General features: G+C 34.6%; 2 protein-coding genes across 2 annotated transcripts in view; one reads left to right on the forward strand and one right to left on the reverse strand.

Moving 5' to 3' along the window:
- Positions 1-1394: 1394 nt before the first annotated feature.
- LOC117141917 (unconventional myosin-VIIa) overlaps positions 1395-20779 on the reverse strand; it is a 606161-nt gene continuing 586776 nt past the window's right edge. Inside the window, exons 15-16 of the mRNA XM_033305646.1 lie at positions 2555-2693; positions 1395-1423 (exon numbers count right to left, since the gene is read on the reverse strand). Coding sequence (XP_033161537.1) covers positions 1403-1423; positions 2555-2693 — 160 coding nt within the window. The 3' untranslated portion in view covers positions 1395-1402. The remainder of the gene's footprint in view (positions 1424-2554; positions 2694-20779) is intronic.
- On the forward strand, positions 17704-20137 carry LOC117141919 (zinc finger BED domain-containing protein 1-like). Its single transcript, XM_033305648.1, has 3 exons — positions 17704-18292; positions 18360-19948; positions 20017-20137. Exons 1-2 carry the CDS (start codon positions 18089-18091, stop codon positions 19935-19937), a joined length of 1782 nt encoding a protein of 593 aa, XP_033161539.1. The 5' UTR covers positions 17704-18088; the 3' UTR covers positions 19938-19948; positions 20017-20137.

The following is a 20779-nucleotide window of genomic DNA, read 5'->3' on the forward strand; positions in this document are numbered from 1 at the left end:
AGGCTTACAACCTGTTTATTCACATTACTCGTAGAGGAAAATGGTATACTAGATTCGTTGAAAAGTATGGAACAGGCAAAAGGCGGTGTTTCCGACCATATAAAGTATACATATATATTCTTGATCACGATCAATAGCCGAGTCGATCTGACTGTCCGTCTGTTCGTCCGTATGAACGTCAAAATCTCAGGAACTATAGAAGCAGTTTCCAGAGACAGACGCAGCGCAAGTTTGTTGATTCATGTTGCAACTCCCACTCTTACGCCTACAATCCTGCCATAACTGGCACGTCCACACTTTTGCAAAATGTTGCGAGCCCGTTACCCGTTACTTGTAGAGTGAAGGGGTATACTAGATTTGTTGAAAAGTATGTAACAGGCAGAAGGAAGCGTTTTCGACTATATAACGTATATATATTCTTGATCAGAATCAATAGACGAGTCGATATAGCCATTTTCTTCTGTCCGTATGTCCGTCTGTCTGTATGAACGTCGAGATCTCAGGAACAATTAATAAAACGAAGAAAAATCTCACGATTTTAAAAAGTGCGTCGTGACTGTTTTGGGCTGTCTTAGGGCGCTAGAATGGGCTCGGCAAACAGTTTTTGGCAAATCGATATAAATTTACAAGACTAATAAAATTATGAAAAAATATCTAGAATCTGTATTCTTAATCTCAACGAATGTAACTTTATATGAACCGAAAAATTGTAAGCAATTTCACTTACATCATATTTACCTATCAGTGCCCAGTAAGTCAAAAAGTAGTCTTTCAAATTTAACACGGATGTTGAATATTCTAATGGAGGGCTGAGTGATGTATACGCAAAGTCACCAAACCCCGTCAATTACGTGTATATCACGAGTTACACATTATTCCATAAGTTCTTACATAAGTCCAGAGCCTACTGTGGGAGTTATTCAAATCAATACGACATAAACATTTAAACTCCTTAGGCGATATAAATCTTTCTCACGATCGGCGGCACCCTAGTTGTAAATATTTCACACGCCTTTACCGTGGACAGCAGACATACACAATTTTCAAACTTGTTAACAATGGGTCCATCAAAAATTTAACCAATCCAAATTAAATTCAGCCCGGCGACGTATCAGGCCACTGTTTTAACAAAGACACTAGAATAACAAGATGCGTAACGGCCATAAATTGGTTTTGCACTATGCAGCCACATTTTTGGTGACGGCCAAAATTGGTCTCTGTCCGCTCGCCCACGCTCAGATCATAAGAAATATAATAATAATAAGTCACGCCCTGACTATTATAATCTTACATTTTTTTAAACACATTTTTTATACACATTTGTTTTTTATTATTTTTAAATCTATTTCAAAAAGTTTAATGTGTATTTAACAAATATTAAAAAAAAGATCAGATGGTGCCTTTAGTTTCCCGAAGTCCGAGTCTATTGAGAATAAAAAATAAAAAATTGCGCACTTTTAAAAAGTATCAAATTGGAATATAACAAAATAATTCAACTGAATCCAATTTGAATGTTCAATAATAGTATATATTAATAGTATATTAAAGAATATACTAAATAATTAAAGCAAATGCAAAGTATATTATTATAACATACTGTTTCATACATAAATTTTCCAAAAAGAAGTTATTACAATGAGAAAAAAATATTTCATAAAAATAATATGTAATAGAAAATGAAATCATGAAATAATCATTGCCTTATTAATTTTTCAAACGTCGCAAGCTGAATACTCTAATGACAAATGTTATAATATAAAGTCATTTTTGAAATTTATTTTGTTATACATAGATTCGGGTATTACTATTTCTAAGTTATATTTATATAATAATAACATTAATGCAATGCCAAACAACAACAACACATAGTGCCAATAGATCAAAAACAATATAGTTTTAAAGTCTAAGAACTTCTAAGGTGAATGGCATATTTTGTCAAATTTACAATGTATTAGCATACGTGTGCACACTACATTTGTCTGCTATTACTGTAATTCGAGAGAGCCTGGAATCACCTCTAGAGCCACGCCGAAAAATCGTATGAGGGCGAGTCAGTTTTTGGTCATTTGTTGGCGTGGCAACAGTCTTCAGCAAACGTAGGCGCAACTAGTATCCGGATGCCTAATCTCATCCAAAGTTCAAAAAGTTCAAGTTATAAAAATATTTTTTTTTTCGTTTTATTTTTCTAAGGGTAGTCCATTTTGATTGCAAAATCAGTACTACATGTTTTATTCATTTTAAATTTGTTTTGATTAATTTAACATTTTTAATTTTATTATTTTTCTTGCACAATTCTTTTGGAATCTAACAAATTTTTCGCAACGTTTACCGTTGTTATTTTCTGGTTTTGTTTTTAATTTAAAATACCTACGCAAAAATTATATTAATTTTACACTGAAGTTTTCAAGGCAGTATTCGTCTGTCCGTTCGTCCTTTTCTACCCAAACTATTGTCTCAGACTTAAAGCTTTCTGCATTAAATCTCTTCAAATAGGTTTTTTTCTGTTGCACTCAGCGTGTATGTCGTTTAGGGCAATTGCAATTTTAAGACTTACCGCAACTTCGACACTTGATGGGGGATACATCCGTGTTGATACTTTGGTACTTTTGCAGTTATCAAAGCACCATTGTGAGTATTGCCGCAGCTTTCCATCTAAATCAATCATACTTTTTTTTATAAAGGAAACGAAATATCTGTAAAATTTATAAATTATGTATTAACAAATATTTTACAACAATTTAAAAAAAAATTATATATTTCAGCTACTTAAATGTCTGATACCTATTACTTGTATTGTGAAAATATTTAAGTTTTATACAATAGTGTATTCGTTTGTTAATTTCATCTGGTATCTGCTGGCGTATTTAATACCTTTTTCCGTATCATATTCGGTAGAAGCAATTGACCACTCCCCCAACATCGTCAGATCATTCTCACTTCACTCACTCCCCCAACATCGTCAGATCATTCTCACTTCATGTGCATTTTGTTAAGAATAACGAAGCAACTTGGTGAACGCGGCAAAGAAAAAAAGCTTGGATGCTGATTTTGGAGTCTTAGGATGTTCACATGACGAGTGCAGTGGTTTATGCAGTGGTTGTCTTTTGCATTCATTACAACAAACCATCTTTTTCAAACTGTCTTGGTTATGTGGAGGTATGCAGTGCAAAGTGACTACCATTATTCGCTTCTTTTATGACTTTGTGTTTTGTCAACTTAGGTACGACTATGACTAAATTTGTATCCTCTTCTTAAAATGTATTTATTCTTTCTTAGTAGGGCTGCGACTTAAGTTCTTATGGATAGCTGAAGTATAGTTTACTGGGCCAATTTTGTTTGAACGGACATATCAGACGTTACAGTAAAAACATGTAGTGTTTGGCGACTAAGACTTTTTACTACTTAGACTGCCAAATACCCACGCATGTGAATCAGTACACAGTTCTGTTACTACTTATCTGCAAAACGAACGAAGTAGAGGGTCTTAAGGGAGAATCTCCAATAATTGGTTCATAGCATTTGCCTTTGCTTCTTTAATTAAGACTCGACGTCTTTTTACAAATGATGTGTCAGCAATCGGGATCTCAGTGAATATTCTGGTGAAAATGTTGGAAAAACAAATTATAGTTTTTCTACATGATACGCACCATATATTTGGCGGCATACTGCAGGACAGGAAGAATTTTCTTGCTTGTGTGAGTAAAAACAATAGACGAGATCGTGTATATGTATGTGTGCGTACTTGTGCTTGAATACGATTTTCGGGCCGAAATCAATTCTTAACGAAGAAACGAATTTACAAATTTGGACTTTTGGCCAATTTTGTAGCAATATGATGAAATAAAATTATAACTAAAAATTCACGCCCTGACTATTATAATTTTAATTTTTTTTTAAATTCGTTTGTTAAAATCGCCGCTCGAATTAGCTACTCTTTACATATTTATATTTATGTTGATAATTAATTATGTGTAATATATAAAACTCATTATTTACATAAAACCATAATGAGAAAGTACTATTTTCATTTGTGCACGTAATGCATTGATCAACAATAATTTCTTTGATACACATTTGTTTTTTATTATTTTTAAAGCTATTTCAAAAAGATTCATGTGTATTTTATTATTATTAAGTGGGTTTCTATGTGTACTGCGACCCAGTAGGATCTATTGTACTACCCCTTCATGACTCAAAGATCTCCCTGAAGTCCAATGCACTGTATAAAAGTCAGAATTTTATTGGGGTTCAGGGCTGCAATTGTTTCCCGTGGGACTACATACATGCCCAGGAGTTTGTTCCTCCTCATGGAAAGCGCCGTGCAGTCACATATATGGTAATATGTGCAGAGCTCTTCTCCTCCATGAAACAGAAGCGACACTGACAGAGAGTTCACTGTCTGCAATGCCAATCTTATGCAAATGACTGCGAAGTCGGCAGTGCCCCGTAAGAAGGCCAGTTAAAATGCGCACGGTGTTTTTCCCGTGTGTCATTAAGGTCTTGAATCTTTTGTGGTTATATTCACGAAGGAGAATCTTAGACTGCCTAAGTCCTGGTAGGTGTTCCCAGAAGGACAGACGTTTTTCTTTCTCTATTGACTTAAGTAAGCCCAGTACTCTGTTGTGACCAACACCACAGAATGGTTCGGGCCCAATTAGAGGGTTCTCTGCCCCTTTCCTGGCTAGGTTGTCCGCTAGCTCATTTCCCGGGATGTTGTTGTGTCCCGGGACCCACCTTATTGTGAGTTTGTTGACAGCTCCCAGTTTGTCTAGGGCTGTGCTCACTTCATTTACTAGCTTAGATGTTATCTTAGCTTTGCTGAGCGCCTTTATGGCTGCTTGACCGACTTTGCAGATTAAACTCCGTACAGCGTCCAATAGCACAGACTTTAGCTTGAAAAATGCTGGTGTATCTGCCCATTGATTCGTGGTATTTTAACCTGGGGCCTACAACCCCCAGCCCACTTCCCTCGTCGGTGAGGGATCCGTCTGTATACCACTTTATTGTTTTTGGTTTCATAGGGTGTACTTTCCCCAGGGTTGTCCAACTGTTTATATTACTGAGATGAGTGCTGAAGTTCTGAGCGAACCTTTGCTCAGCTGGCATCTCATCCCTTGGTTGCATCAGCAACGGGATATCCCTTTTTAGGCTTTCATCATCCTTTCTTGTGAGGTTGCAGTCTTTATCTGCTCCCTCAATTCTTATTAGGGTGGCTTTCCGTTACACTTCAATGACGATATGAAGCGGTGTTACCTCCATTAGTACTTCTAGGGCTGCAATGGGACAGGTGCGCATTGCTCCTGTCATGCATATACAGGCCATTCTTTGGAGCTTATGAAGTTTCACCTTAGTGGTGCTAAGGCGTGCTCTGGGGTGATAGACCCAGGCTATTACTCCATAGGTTAGTATGGGTCTGACTACCATGAGGTACAGCCATTTTATTATGCGTGGTGAGGATATAATGACAATATCGTCAGCATAGCCCTGGCAAGGTATACCTCTGCGGGTCAGTCTGTCCAGCAACTCGTCTACATGCAAGCTCCACAAGAGAGGCGAGAGAACACCCCCTTGGGGGCATCCCCTTGTGGTAGATACTGTGGACGACTGTCCTCCTATAGTGGCCATGGCTCGCCTAGATGCCAGTAGTGATTTGATCCATCTACTGGTTGTTGCAGGGATGCGTTGACCGCCTCATGAGAGGTATTGTCGAATGCACCCTGTATGTCTAAGAAGGCATATAACGCCACTTCCTTATGAGTAAGTAAATCCTCAATAAGGCTTTTCAGGTGATATAGGGCAGTATCAGTTGATCTGCCCGCCGTGTTGGCGGATGCTCTACAAGCAGAGTGCTTCTAATGCTGACATCCACTAGCTTTTCAAACGTTTTTAGCAAAAACGATGTCAAGCTGATGGGTCTGAACGACTTCGGATCAGTGATGTCTTTCTTTCCAGGAATGAAGACCACATTTGCTATAATCCAGGCAGTAGGTAGGTCCTAAAGCTAGGCTGTTGGAATGTACCAATTGCCCATCTGATGCAATCTCTCCTTTGTTACTATTGATTTTGTTTTGGCCCAATCAGAAGCACACGATCTAAATTTAAATATAACAAACTAATGCAACTAAATCTAATTGGAATGTTAAATAATAAAAATGGATCATTTACATACCTTAATATTAAGTCAAATGACTTAATGAATATACTAAATAATTAAAGCAAATGCAAAGTAAATTATTATTACTACTGTAATTTAAAACATAAATTTTCCAAAAAGAAGTCATTACCTTGAGAAAAATATTTCATAAAAATAATACGTAGCGGAAAAAAAAATTATAAAATAAATGTAAATATGAAAACGGTTTATTCCAAAAGTCAAATTTTGAGGCACAAAGTGCGGACACGAGCACTTTTATTTTATTACGTAGAATTGTTAAAGCGATAAAATATTTTTCGGTTCGAATTTTATATAGGCTCATGGCAGTTTCTGCCGCTTCTCACCAGCATACATATTGGGTTATTTCACCTCTGAACTATGCTAAAGATTTAACTACCTCTAGGATAGTTTCGCATTTTATAGTTGAGTCAGTTGTTTGGATTTTGAAATCTTTCACTTCATTTCTGCTAGGTCGTTTAACTGCCCTTCTATCCCTTCAATTTTTCTGGTCACTTCACCCAATTGTACATGTAAAAAATTATTGCCTTATAAATTTTTCACACGTCGCAAGCTGAATAATGAAAAATATTCTAATATAAAGCCTTTTTTGAAATTTATTTTCTGATGTTATGTACATATTTTCGGCTTTTACTATTTCCAAGCTATATTTAAATAATAATAACGTTATGGCAATGCAAAACTAGAATTAATCGAATGAATAATCGAATTAATCGAATTAATTTAAAGTCTAAGAACTTTTAAGGTAAAGGGCATATTTTGTCAAATTTACAATGCACATGTGCAAGTTATCCAACCCATAAATTTGATAAACAAATTTCAAACTCTAATCTCAGTAGCATTTCCTTTGCCCTTGTCTTTGTAGCCACCACTTAGCCACCCGATAAATAAACCAAAATTAAATTAAACACCAGTCAGCAAATTTGAATTTCACAATGCTGTAAAATAGTTTCAGTATAAAGCTTTTTTCCTAAACATATTTGAAAAGAAGAAAGAAAAGAAAATCCAGAAGAAAAGCTTCTGGCCGGGGTTGAGTGGATTAGGATTAAGATGTAGAAAATGAGTCTACATCGGGACGAGATCGTGAACAGTTTCAAATCAAAGATAAGCAATTATAAAGTGTCTTGTAATAGTATAAGTGAAAAAGTCCATCACTGAATAAATATTAAATTATAAAAAAATACAAATTATATTGTTTAAATAATTAAACAGTAACAAGTTTAATTGGCGCCCAACGTGAGGCGGTGTACTTCAAAAGTAAAAAAAAATATTAACGATAAAAAGTTAAATATAAAACGGAACTCGCGCCGCCTACAACTCACATTTTAAGTGGAAAAATTAAAACACCCACATTAATACAACGACATCCAACTACTGTGACAGTGATCTTTTAAAAATAAATTGGAAATTAATTATTTCAATAATCCAATTAAGAATTTAATATTTAAAAAGGTGGACTGAATACTTAATAAAAATAACAAGAACACAAGAATAATAAAAATCAGATTCAACTAAAAACACAAATAAAAACAAACCAAAATCGACAACCAAAAATATTAAAAAAAAAAATCAACACCAAGAAGGAAGGAAGAGCTGAGGGCTCCCTCGCTACAGCTAAAAACAAAAAATTGAAGGAAGACCCAAACAGATAATAATCAGGACAATTAAGCTGAAGGAAGACACGAACAGGAATTAATCAAGTCAACTAAACGGAAGGAAGACTCCAACGGAAAGTATAGAGAGCAGAAAATAATATAAAGTCTTTAAAAGAAATTTATAAAATAAGAGCAAGATACAGGTAGATAAAGTTTCAAAATTAAACATTACAAAATCAATTAAAGAAAACAATCTGGAAAATTAAATAAATAATTTTGAAAACTTAAATTTAACAATGACAACCGGAGGTTCAGCAACATCCTTTTCTGCGGGCGGGATATCCAGAGCCACCAATCTGACTATGGAATTAATTAACCGATTAATAAATGTACAAGTGACCAGAAAAATTGAAGGGATAGAAGGGAGGGAAGTTAAACGCTAGCAGAAACGTAGTAGAGGATTATAAAATCCAAGCAATTGACCAATTGCTCTAACTAACCATGGTACAGTTTTAAGCATTCAAGCAATTCTTTCTAGATTGGATTTTATTTAAAACGATAAAAGGCCAATCCATATTATCGAATCAGAACTAGACAATGACGCTTAAGCGTTACAAAATTCTACAACGAAGTACGAAAATGAAATTATGATATGATGACATATGGAAAAGACTGCGAAATAACCAAAGAAAAGAATAAAACAATTAGGAGCAACGCTGTTAGAATTTTTATTTCTGAATAGAACGGCTTAATCTCAGAAACACTCCTTTCCCTAAACCCACCAGATTTGACAAATGCTCTGGCAAAGTGTCAAGAACTAGAGTCTAACAACTTTCGATCCCAATTTACAAATAGGTATTATGGATTTCGGAATGAAAATAAAAATCAAAAAATAAAATATAAAATAAAATCAGAAAATAAATAATAATTGGAATAATAATCAGAATAATAATTGGCCGACAAACTGGAACTTTGGAAATTTAAATAACAATTCTAAGGTACCAATGCAGTTGGATAGTTCCATAAGTTACCAAAATCGTCCGAACAATAATTATTATCGTCAGAATAATAATTATAAAATGAGCTATACAATAATATTAGACAGGATTGCAAAAATTTTTCGCAAGGAAATAATTTTAATCAATATCAAGCACACGAATCCGAACTGCAAGTCCCATTTAAAAGGGAAGCAACTGGGACCGTAAGTCAACCAGCCCAGAAAGGTTTGAGAATAATAACATTGATGAAGATCATTTTTTAGATCAGAACCCTACAGAGGAATACCTCATATAACAAGAATAGATAGAATACAAAAAAACAACTAAAATTATTAGTTCACACAGGACGAGTTCATGGATACTCAATTAAAAAATATTACCATATATTCACAATATTTGAAACAAAACATCTATTTTATGAATTAGAATGTTTAGAATCCGACTTATTAATTGGGTACAATCTATTAAAGAAAATTGGAGCTAAAATAGATACAGACAAGGGTATCATGGAATATAATGGGAAAAAGGAAAAACTCGAATTTTATGACAATGACGAAAATAACAATTTCTGTTTGAGGAAAAAATGTTCTTCCATTAAAAGAATATATTACAAAAAAATACTTTAAGTAAAGTAAAGTAAAGACCAGAAAATCCTTCCTTCTATCAGATCCATGTTTTGCCAACCACATTTTCTCAATCCTGTGTGCAGATGAAAAAGTCAGAAGCGTTTTTAGGCAGCACTGTAAAAGTATTTAAAACGGAAACGGTAATGAGAGAAGGAAGTTTATATAGCTTGGGATTACTAAATCCTGAGAATGCCGATGTTGAATTATCCGTCAACAAAAAAATCGAATAGTTTGGGATCCACAAATCATTAACACACCATCGTTGAATTTTCCGTCAAAGAAAAAATGTATAATCTAATACTAATTTCAAATCAAATAAAAGATTTTGAAAATAAGATTATGAATAAAACTGAAAGGCAGTATTCTAAAATAAATATGCCACTTTTATTCCGAACCGATGTTGGTGGAGAAATAAACAGTGACAATGATATATTTATAGCAAACAATATCCTTATGCTATGTCAGTTTCAGATTTCGTTAATAATGAAATCGATAGAATGCTAAAGGAACAAATTATAAGATCAAGTAGAAGCCCTTATAATTCACCAGTCTTAGTAGTACCCGAAAAGGGTCAAAACGATGATGGAACTATAAAACATCGACTAGTTATCGACTATAAAAATTAAACGATAACACAATACCACACAGATACCCGATGCAAGACCCATCTGTAATGTTATTTAGCTTAGGAAATACAATATATTTCTCAACAATTGATTTGAATTTGAATTCTTACGTATGCCATGTATACGCAAACGCCCCTAGAATATTTCAAAGAGCAATGGATGATATATTAAGAGAACAAGTCGGAAAAACTTTCCGTGTTTATATGGATGATATATTTCAAATACAATTGAACAACATGATTCAGTATCATTTAATTCTAATTTAAATAATTAATATTTTACAACAAGCAAAATTAGAATCTCTCTTGAAAAATCTAAATTCTTTAAATTAGAATCGCCATTTCTTGGGTAGATGCCGAAAAAATTTCCACAATTATGAAGTATCCGACTGCACAAAACATTAGAGAGTTTTTAGAGAGTTTGTCCGAAATTATGCCAAAATTGCCAAACCTTTAACCAAATACTTAGGAGGAGAAATTTAAAGGAGAATGTCAACAAAAATTAAAATACAGTCAGATGACCCAGCTGTAAAAGCCCTAACCGAACTTAATGATAATTTAATGGCACAAGTTGAATTAGTTCAACCAGATTATAACAAAAAATTCACTTTCAGATCGGTTTTATCACGCCAAATACTTTCAAATTCAAAATTTAAATAAAACCGAACAACTTTACGACACAAATTTTTAGCCATAATTTGGGCTCTTAAAAATCATAAAAATTATTTATATGGAGTAATCTGTTAGTAATCGGTAGTAATCAAACTTTATTTTTTTTTACAATCTCAGATAAAAACGCGAACGTGAAAAAAGAAGAAAGGTATTCTTTCATTGAAAGTTTTAATCCAAAAATAATAAATAAGCCCGGAACAACAAATGTCGTAGCTGACGCATTATCTCGAATAATATTACAGACAGCGACATAGAACAATCAAGCTCATATAAAAATACACAACATTCTGCTGAAAGTAGTTTTGAAAATGTAATACATGAGACCCGCAAACCGTTAAATAAATTTCAAACACAGGAGTCATTGAGAGTTTTCGATAAGACACGATATATAATGGAATATGATACACCAGTAAATTAGTAGTAATATTAAGAGAATCTCTAGCACTAAATATACCGCCAGGAATTCATTGTACATTAGCAGATCTTTCTCATTTTTAATAACCTTAAATAAATAATTTTACGAACAAATTTCTTTTTACCAAAATATTTCTGCAAGACATAGTGAGGAATGAAGATAAGGATTATAATAGAAGAAACACATAATCGAGCTCATAGAGGACTAGACGAAAATTACAAACAATTCAATAGATTATATTATTGCCCAAATTTATTTTATTTATTTATTTCTTTATTTATATAATAATATAATAATATAATAATATAATAATATAATAATATAATAATATAATAAATATAATAATATAATAATATAATAATATAATAATATAATAATATAATAATATAATAATATAATAATATAATAATATAATAATATAATAATATAATAATATAATAATATAATAATATAATAATATAATAATATAATAATATAATAATATAATAATATAATAATATATAATAATATAATAATATAATAATATAATAATATAATAATATAATAATATAATAATATAATAATATAATAATATAATAATATAATAATATAATAATATAATAATATAATAATATAATAATATAATAATATAATAATATAATAATATAATAATATAATAATATAATAATATAATAATATAATAATATAATAATATAATAATATAATAATATAATAATATAATAATATAATAATATAATAATATAATAATATAATAATATAATAATATAATAATATAATAATATAATAATATAAAAAAAAAAAAAAAAAAAAAAAAAAAAAATAATATAATAATATAATAATATAATAATATAATAATATAATAATATAATAATATAATAATATAATAATATAATAATATAATAATATAATAATATAATAATATAATAATATAATAATATAATAATATAATAATATAATAATATAATAATATAATAATATAATAATATAATAATATAATAATATAATAATATAATAATATAATAATATAATAATAAATAATATAATAATATAATAAATAAAAAAAAAAAAAAAAAAAAAAAAAAAAAAAAAAAAAAAAAAAAAAAAAAAAAAAAAAAAAAAAAAAAAAAAAAAAAAAAAAAAAAAAAAAAAAAAAAAAAATAATAATATAATAATATAATAATAAAAAAAAAAAAAAAATAATAATATAATAATATAATAATATAATAATATAATAATATAATAATATAATAATATAATAATATAATAATATAATAATATAATAATATAATAATATAATAATATAATAATATAATAATATAATAACATAATAATATAATAATATAATAATATAATAATATATAATAATAATAATATAATATTATTAATAATAATAATAATAATAATAATAAATAATTATTATTCAATTAGGTGATTAAACTCTGCGACGCAACAGAAAGTAGCCTGTGGGGTGGCGCCTTCGGGATGGTAGTCAAGCGCATCCATGCCGGACACTATTGGCAATCACGAAGCAATGGGGACAGCAGCGGGACTTTCTTCGAACCAGTAAGTGATTTCGGAAATGATTGACGAAGCTGGACGCGATATCGACAGTCATCAACATGGCTGCCAGAGTCTCTGCAGGCCCCAGGTAGAAGGATGGTACGAAAAAGTACTGCCTGGTTGTGACTCCCTACATCCGGAACGCGTTTAATACGGCTGACTGGGAGTCACTCGAGGCCTTTAAGGTCCCAGGCAACTTGGTGCAGGTCGTAAGCTGCTACTTTATCAATCGGGTGCGCGTCCTGGAATCGACATCGGGCTCTAGAGTGTTCGAGGTTACGGCCGAGTCCCACAAGGTCCTGTCTTGGGACCGCTGCTCTGGAAAGCACTGAGATCGTGGGCTTCGCCGATGACGTGGCACTTATATTAGTCGCTAAGGATTTGTCCGACACTGAAGCGATTGAAGCTGCTGCGACATCCGCGGCGTCTCAGCGACCTACTGACTATACGCGGTGAGGACAGCTTGTGCTTTTCGCACAATATCGGACGATATTGTCATCGCTAGGCAGGTTTCCCTTGGAGATCTAGTGCAGGAAACCAAAAGGCTTCACTTGCGAAGAAGAGCGCCCATAACGAGAGATCTGAGCGCTTCACGACACAGACGACGGCAACCCGCAGTGCGGCGAAGGGATGTTGGAGAATGTCTATGGCGTCATTTTTAAATGTCATCGTTTTCTCCGCGAGCGGCTAGCGCTGGGCCGGGTCTGGTGAGGAGGGAGGCGACGGAATAGGCGGTTAGAAGATAGCGCTAAGCAATGCTTTGCGGCATTAGAGCGCGAACCGGCTGCTGAGGGTTATAATACACTTTAAGAAATGATGAGTAAGGAAAGGAGTTAAATAAAACAATTATAAGTGTGAAATTAAATGTTAATGCGTGCGTCGCGATGATTCTTCCCAGCACCAACTGTCACGACGACAAGTTGTCCCTCCTCGGCGTTGTCCTGCTGGTGGTGCCACTTGCTCCGAACTTGAAAGTCCACGCATATTTCCGCCGCCAGAACATTTGCCTGACTGACGGGACAAGCCGCCATCGCCGCAAATAACTGAGACCTGATCCGGGATCCGGAGTGCTGGTTCTTTAATGCCGACCTGTCAGCATGTATTCGGGAGTGACCGCGTCTCCGTCGCTTGGGTCCTGGCTGAGAGCTCCAAGCCGCCGCGAGTTCATCTCGCAGTCTATCTGCGGGAAGATTTCCCATAATGTGTATTTAGAAAAGCGCACATATGATCGAACTGTCTGACTGCAAAGTTCATGAGCATTTACGAACCAATAGCGATGCTCACAAGTTCCTGAGTGTTTACGAACCAAATACGAGGCTCACAAGTGCTCGCGGGCCGACATAACAATTTGAATGGTGTAGCTCTGTATAAATTGGAAGCGTTTCGTTATCAGCAAGGGAAACTTGGCACCGTATGATATAGGAGCGTTAGCTAGTCGCCCTCAACTCGCAACAACGAAAAGTTGTGCCTGAGTCCTCATGAACGAATCGGTTCAATCGTTGAAAACTTGGAGTCTTTACGAACTCTTTCCATTTCTATTTGATACTTGTGCTTTTGAACTATAATCTATAATGATTAAAAAGCTTTACTGTATTCAGTCGCTGACAGAGTTTCGTCGAAAACTATACTCTTGTCGTTGCATTTTCTTGTAAAGCGGAACATATAAGCAAACACTTTAAGCGCATCCAGCAAATGGGAAGTTTGGGGTAAGTCCGACCGCTGTCTTCGTTGCTTCCTGACTCAAAACTTCATCATTCAGCTTAAAATTCACATTTCACGGACAGTTATCCTGTTCGTCCCGCAGAAATAGTGGTCCAGTGAAGCAGATTGACCGCCCAATTTGGTCGACGTCACACCCCCTAGAAACGATAAGAGCTCTATGGGAACATGCCTTCATGTAGCTTCTTCTGACCATTCGTAAATCTTGACAACGATGATGGATGAGACCGAATCCAATGAAGAGTAACTTTAGAATCCGACCAGTATACAATTCGTTCGATAGAACTTTCACTTAGGGTTTGATTCTATGGCAGAGATCTGCGAGAAGGTGAGCGGCACATAACTAAAGCCTTGGGATCGTTTTGGCCTTGGTCTACGCTACTTTCGACTTTGAATATAATTTACAAGCTTAAACTGACAGTTTTGCTAGGAATATAGACTTAATTGTCTTTAGCTCATCTACGCATGCAGCACTAGTTACCATTTCATCGACTTAAAATTCGGATCCAATGACGTCGGCAGCTCTAGGAAATGGCTCACTCAACCTTTTTAAACACCGTATACCCAGAAATGGGGCTGGTGCAGTACCATACGGTGTTGGGCTTGTATAATCATAAGGATTCATAGGGTCTCTCCTCACTATGAGTTGAAACTTCCTTTCCGCCATATTAACCATCACTTCACCACTTAGCCATCACAAGTTTGATGAGGCTTGCTGTTGGTGGAGGAACACGAAAATAAGCTACGATTACGTGGCGTGCTCGACAATAAGTTGTCTTCTTCAGCTGATAAATGCTGATATCGGCAATTTAACATTTTCTCGAAATCGGACCATAGTGGCAAGGTCACAGTTAAGCTGTTCTTGTCCTTTTCTATTCAATACAAATAAATCAACATTGCGAACACAATACACGAGAAGCGAGAACCTATGAGAAAAGCAGAGTGAGTGCTTTACGAGGAACGTGATGGATTCGGACGAGGAATTTTTTGCATCAATGCAACTATTATCTTCCTTTACAAAAAAAAAAAATTGGCGGGGTGTGCTGCAATAGAAATGATAAAGGCGAATTCAATAATTTATATATTGAGTTACGAAACCACTCAGAAAGGTTTTTTAACTATGCGCGGATGTCTATTTCGAGATTTTATTATATTTTAAATAAATTATTAGTTGTTTACGAAGAATTGGCCATATTTTGTTAAACACCCTATCATTCCTTGTCAAAAATAAATAAATTACAAAATGGAACAAAACAAAACAAAAACCCGTGTCTTCTGAAAATAAACGGTAATAAAAGCACAGAAAACAACAAAAAAATCGTACGCTCTGAGCGAGTTGAAGGGATAAAGCAGGTTGCAAGCTGCTCTCTCGCTTTGCTCTCGCTGTATCGCTTGAGCTCGCAACTCACTTCGCTCTCAATCTGAAATCTTTTGAGCGATTGCACTTAAAAATGCATGCAGTGGTTTATCGCTCGCTCTTGCCCAATATTATCGCTTCGCCTCTTGCGGGAGTTACAATCCTGTGGACAAGGGTGGAAGCTTGCAAAAAAAACAACTGAGCAGCTTGGGGTATGAAATGAGAATAATCATCTTAATTACAGAAGTTTTATGCTTCTCCCAAATGCGTCTTCGTCCGAGTTCGTATTGGCGATCTTCGTTGAATTTTTGCTCGGCTCTCAGTTTTTTGTTGTTGGGTCGGTGTTGTATCTCTTTTCCGTACTGTGCGGCCGGAGGGGGCATGTTAACTCGCGCACTCTGCCGTCAGCCTAAAGCTTTAGCAGAGAGACAAGAAATTGAATGGTTACATTTTTCGATAACTGAAATGCTGGTATCTTTATGAACCAAAGCTTCGAATAGGCTGATACATTTTTTTAACTCCGAATAATCTTCACTAAATTTTGGCAATACCAATACAGTAAAATTACAGAGACATTAATTTGCCTTGGTCACTATACAAAATTCATCAAACTCGTCGCCAGATTCATCGCCACATTCTGTCTTCTCTCTGTTCTTGTAATTGATTTGCTTAATCAATGGAATTTTTTATTTTAGATATATTATAATATAATGAATTATAATCGGTGAATCTAAATTTTCTGAAATCCGACCGACAACAACTAATCTAAGAAAAAATATTTTTTTATTTAATAAGTCATCAATTAATTGTATGAGAACAACAACGAAATAAAATTCAATTTAAAATCATGTCACGCAGTATCAATATTAAGAGTGTGTGCGATATGACGCTGACAAGAATATTCTCAACAAATACAGGGTAGCGCGACTCTTGATGTTCCGATAAGCTAAGAGCGCAAAACGAAAATGAATGAATTAATTTTATCACGTAACTTGCTTAAAACAAAGCATTAAATCGAAGGGCTGCGCTGCTGACCAGCAACAAAACTACTGCGTTTTATATTACCTATGTAGATGGTTTTTTGATTTGCTAAGGAACGCATGCTGTATGTGCATATTCTTATGCCCTTCAAGTATGTGGGTGTAGCTGTGCAACTTAAGAATCCTGACTATTCAGAAATAAAGGATCACATAACATTATCTTAACGAAAGTTGGCGATTTAGAGATTCAGTATGCTCAGTATCAGTAGGCTAACACAAGCCATTTTTTTTCGACCATATACAGTATATATATTCATGATCAGGATCAATATCCGACTCGATCTGACCCTGTCCGTCTATCTGTCCGACCATATGAACATCGAGATCTCAGGTACTATAAAAAGTAGAAGGTTGGGATCAAGCATACAGATTCTAGAGACATAGACGATGCGCAAGTTTAATGACCCATGTTGTCACGCGCTTTCTAACGCCTACAAACCGATCAAAACGGCCACTTTTGAAAAATGTTTTTCTCATCGTAGCCACGCCCCTCATTTCACCTACAAAACGCCCAAAACGGTCACGCCCACGCATTTCAAAAATTTTTTTTCTCAAATTTTATTAGCCAATATCTATCGATATCCCAGAAAAATTATAAAATTTCGCGTTCGCGTTCTTTCTAGCTTAGAAACGGTTATATGATAGTCAGGAAACTCGACTATAGCATTCTCTCTTGCTCTTAAGACCTGTCGTTAATGAACAATAAATTCATGGTATGAGGTTACAATCACTTAAAGGAGATTGTGACGCAGAATTTGCACATTCATATATAATAACCATAAATAGATAGTAAGAGAAAATAATGAAATAAACAGATATAATATATGTAAGCTTACTTTATAGTGTTACTTTATTGTTTAATGACAATTGTTTAGCTCTAATTGCATAAGTATATAGAGCGATTGAAAAACTCGTGACTGCACTCTAGTGTTGTGTCGTTCGTGAACGAACGAACTAAATTGAACTATTCACCAAACTGAACGAACGAACTAGGTCTGCCTTTATAGTTCAATATAGTTCGATAGTTCAATTTAGTTCACTTAGTTCAATATAGTTCACTTAGTTCACGTCGTTCATTTTGATCTCTTACCCTGATCGTTCGTTCGTTGTTCACTTAGTTCGATAGGTCGGTCTGAGTTCACTTAGTTCGATAGGTCGGTCTGAGTTCACTTAGTTCGATAGGTCGGTCTGAGTTCACTTAGTTCGATAGGTTGGTCTTAGTTCATTTAGTTCGAAAGTTCGCTTATCGAATAAGCTGATTAATTTTCGCATACATTTAAAACTACGGTTTACAAGTTTGTGCGTATCTATGGCTTCAAAACGAAAGCATAGCAAAGTTTGGAATTTCTTTGATTCAGTGGATGAGAAGAGTGCTAAATGCAAATACTGCAAAACTGTGCTTAGTGTGGCTGGTGGATCGCAAGGAAACTTATCGCGTCACCTTAAAAATAAGCACCCAGCAGCTTTGGAGGAAACAAAGCGCCAAACCAATGAAAGCCGACAGGAAGCAAATGTAAACATAATATTTTGATTTATTCATTTAAGTAGGCTTACTAAATTCTTGATTTCTTTTAACATAGACTCCTCAGATAATTGGACCCCAACAGCAAGTAATAACTTCGTTCATTCAACGACCACCGGCTGCCGGGAAAGCTGAGAAAATTGATAGGCAACTAGTTCGTATGATTGCAAAAGGTCTTCATGCATTGCGAATTGTAGAAGAGCCTGATTTCAAGCAGCTCATAGATGATGTGTCTAATTGCCCCGGATACAAGATGCCCACTCGAAAAACGCTGTCCAACGTGCTTCTTCCAAAGCTTCGGGACGAAATTGTTGGTAGCGTCAAAGAAAAAATGGAGCTGGCATCTGCAGTTTGTTTGACAACGGATTGTTGGACCTCTCTTGCAAATGAAAGTTATATTGCTGTTACAGCTCATTTTATTGAGAGTGAGGCAACTGTTATGAGCTCACATATGATTGCATGCGAGGCATTCGTTGAGCAGCACAGTGGTCAAAATCTGTGCGCATTTTTACAAAAAATAGCAGAAAGATGGAGTATAGAGAACAAAATATCTGCTGTGGTTTCCGATAATGCTGCAAATATTGTCAATGCCATTAAAACAGGAAATTGGCCACATATACCATGTTTTGCACATAGCTTGAACCTAATTGTGCAAAAAGGACTCCGCGAAATCAGCGTTGTACAAAACAAAGTCAAATTCATTGTGGAGTTTTTCAATCGTAGCACTTTCGGCCTTAAGAAGCTGAAGTCAACTCAAACCCAATTGAACTTGCCCGATCTCAAATTGATTCAAGATGTGTCAACTCGTTGGAATTCAACTTTTAAAATGCTAGAAAGGCTTGTTGTGTTGAAAGATGCTCTTATATTAACACTTTCTACTCTGCGTTCTGAATTAAACTTATCTCAGAATGAGTGGGCGATAGTAGAAGAGTTACTGCCTATATTAAAACCATTCATGGAGGTAACAGAAGAAATATCAGCAGAAAAGAATGTAACCCTTTCAAAGGTTATAGTTCTTGCGATTTTGCTACAGAACTGTTTGAATAACAAAACGCCTAAGGATAAATGTGTTGCTGCACTTGTTGCAGTTCTAAAAGCTGAGATGAATCGACGATTTTGCAAGCTGGAAAGTAACGAACTCTACGCAGAGAGTAACATTTTAGATCCTCGATTTAAAGGTCGTTGGTTCAAGTCAAAAGAAGAATACGAAAAAGCTGTTTGTAATCTTAAAAGGAAAGTAACTCCAATTCGTCTCAACAGCGAAAATTATGAATTCGAATCACCTGCGTTTGAAACTAATTCAGCCAATCAGAGTTCGGTTTGGTGTGATTTTGACAGTGAGTTCAAGAACACGACAAAGGCTGCAAACACTACCGGTTCTGCCGAGAAAGAGATGGAAAAATACCTCGAAGAGGAATTTATACCGAGGACTGCTGACCCTTTGGTTTGGTGGGAACAAAGAAAGAAATTGTATCCGCGTCTATATTCTTACAGCCTTAAGCGACTATGCCTTATGGCTACATCAGTTCCTTGCGAACGCCTATTTTCAAGTGCTGGGGAAATCATCCGAAAAAGACGGATGCTACTAAAACCTAATAAAGTGGAAAATCTAATGTTCCTTCATAGCAACATGTAGATGGATCACAGGTATAAACATAATTTTATCATATGTTATTGAAAATGTTCCCTAATAAACTTCTCTATTCTCTTTTCAGAAATCAAATAAATGCATTAAAATTACTATATTATCTGTTTGTAAAATCTCTTTATTATTTCTTATTATTATTATGTATAAGTGTTTTTGACATAAATTGAATAAATAATATTAATTTTCAATGACAGCATTGTATGAAATAAATTCATAACATTTTATTTTTTTGAAGCACCTTTAAGCAAGTTTAAAAAATGAACGATTGAACTAAATGAACGACCTAGTTCATTGATTTTAAACGAACGAACGAACTTATTCCTCAAATTGAACTAGGATTACCCAACACTACTGCACTCGTTCACAATTCTACTCCCACTGCCTCTTTTGTTTTTTCCGTTAATAAGCGTTGCCACTGCGCGTTACTCTCTTGCTCTTTGTTTCATCGTTCATTTTAGTTTCCTGATCTGGTTCATTTCCCACAATCGGCCCTCCTGATTCGACCCGAATGAATTTCTCCACGGCTTCATATATTTTGCGACTGTCGATGTCTTAAAAGGTCCATCGCCGTCTCCGAGTTTTTCTACGTCATACCTTCCGTGCTTGTTTATCTTAACGACTTTGTAAGGTCCTAGAAATTTTCCTTTCAATTTTAACCCAGTTCCGTACTGAGTACGCTTAATAGCTACCAAATCATCTATTTTATATTTTTTTTCACCATTGCGCTTTAAATCGAAAACCCTCTTATTTTCTGTCTGCAACTGTTTTATGTTTTCGGATCATTCGGAAGACGCATTTTAGTGCCAGTCAAGATTTTAAAAGGCGACACT

The sequence above is a fragment of the Drosophila mauritiana genome, chromosome 3L, assembly GCF_004382145.1.
Source record: "Drosophila mauritiana strain mau12 chromosome 3L, ASM438214v1, whole genome shotgun sequence".
Classification (NCBI taxonomy): Eukaryota; Metazoa; Arthropoda; class Insecta; order Diptera; family Drosophilidae; genus Drosophila; species Drosophila mauritiana.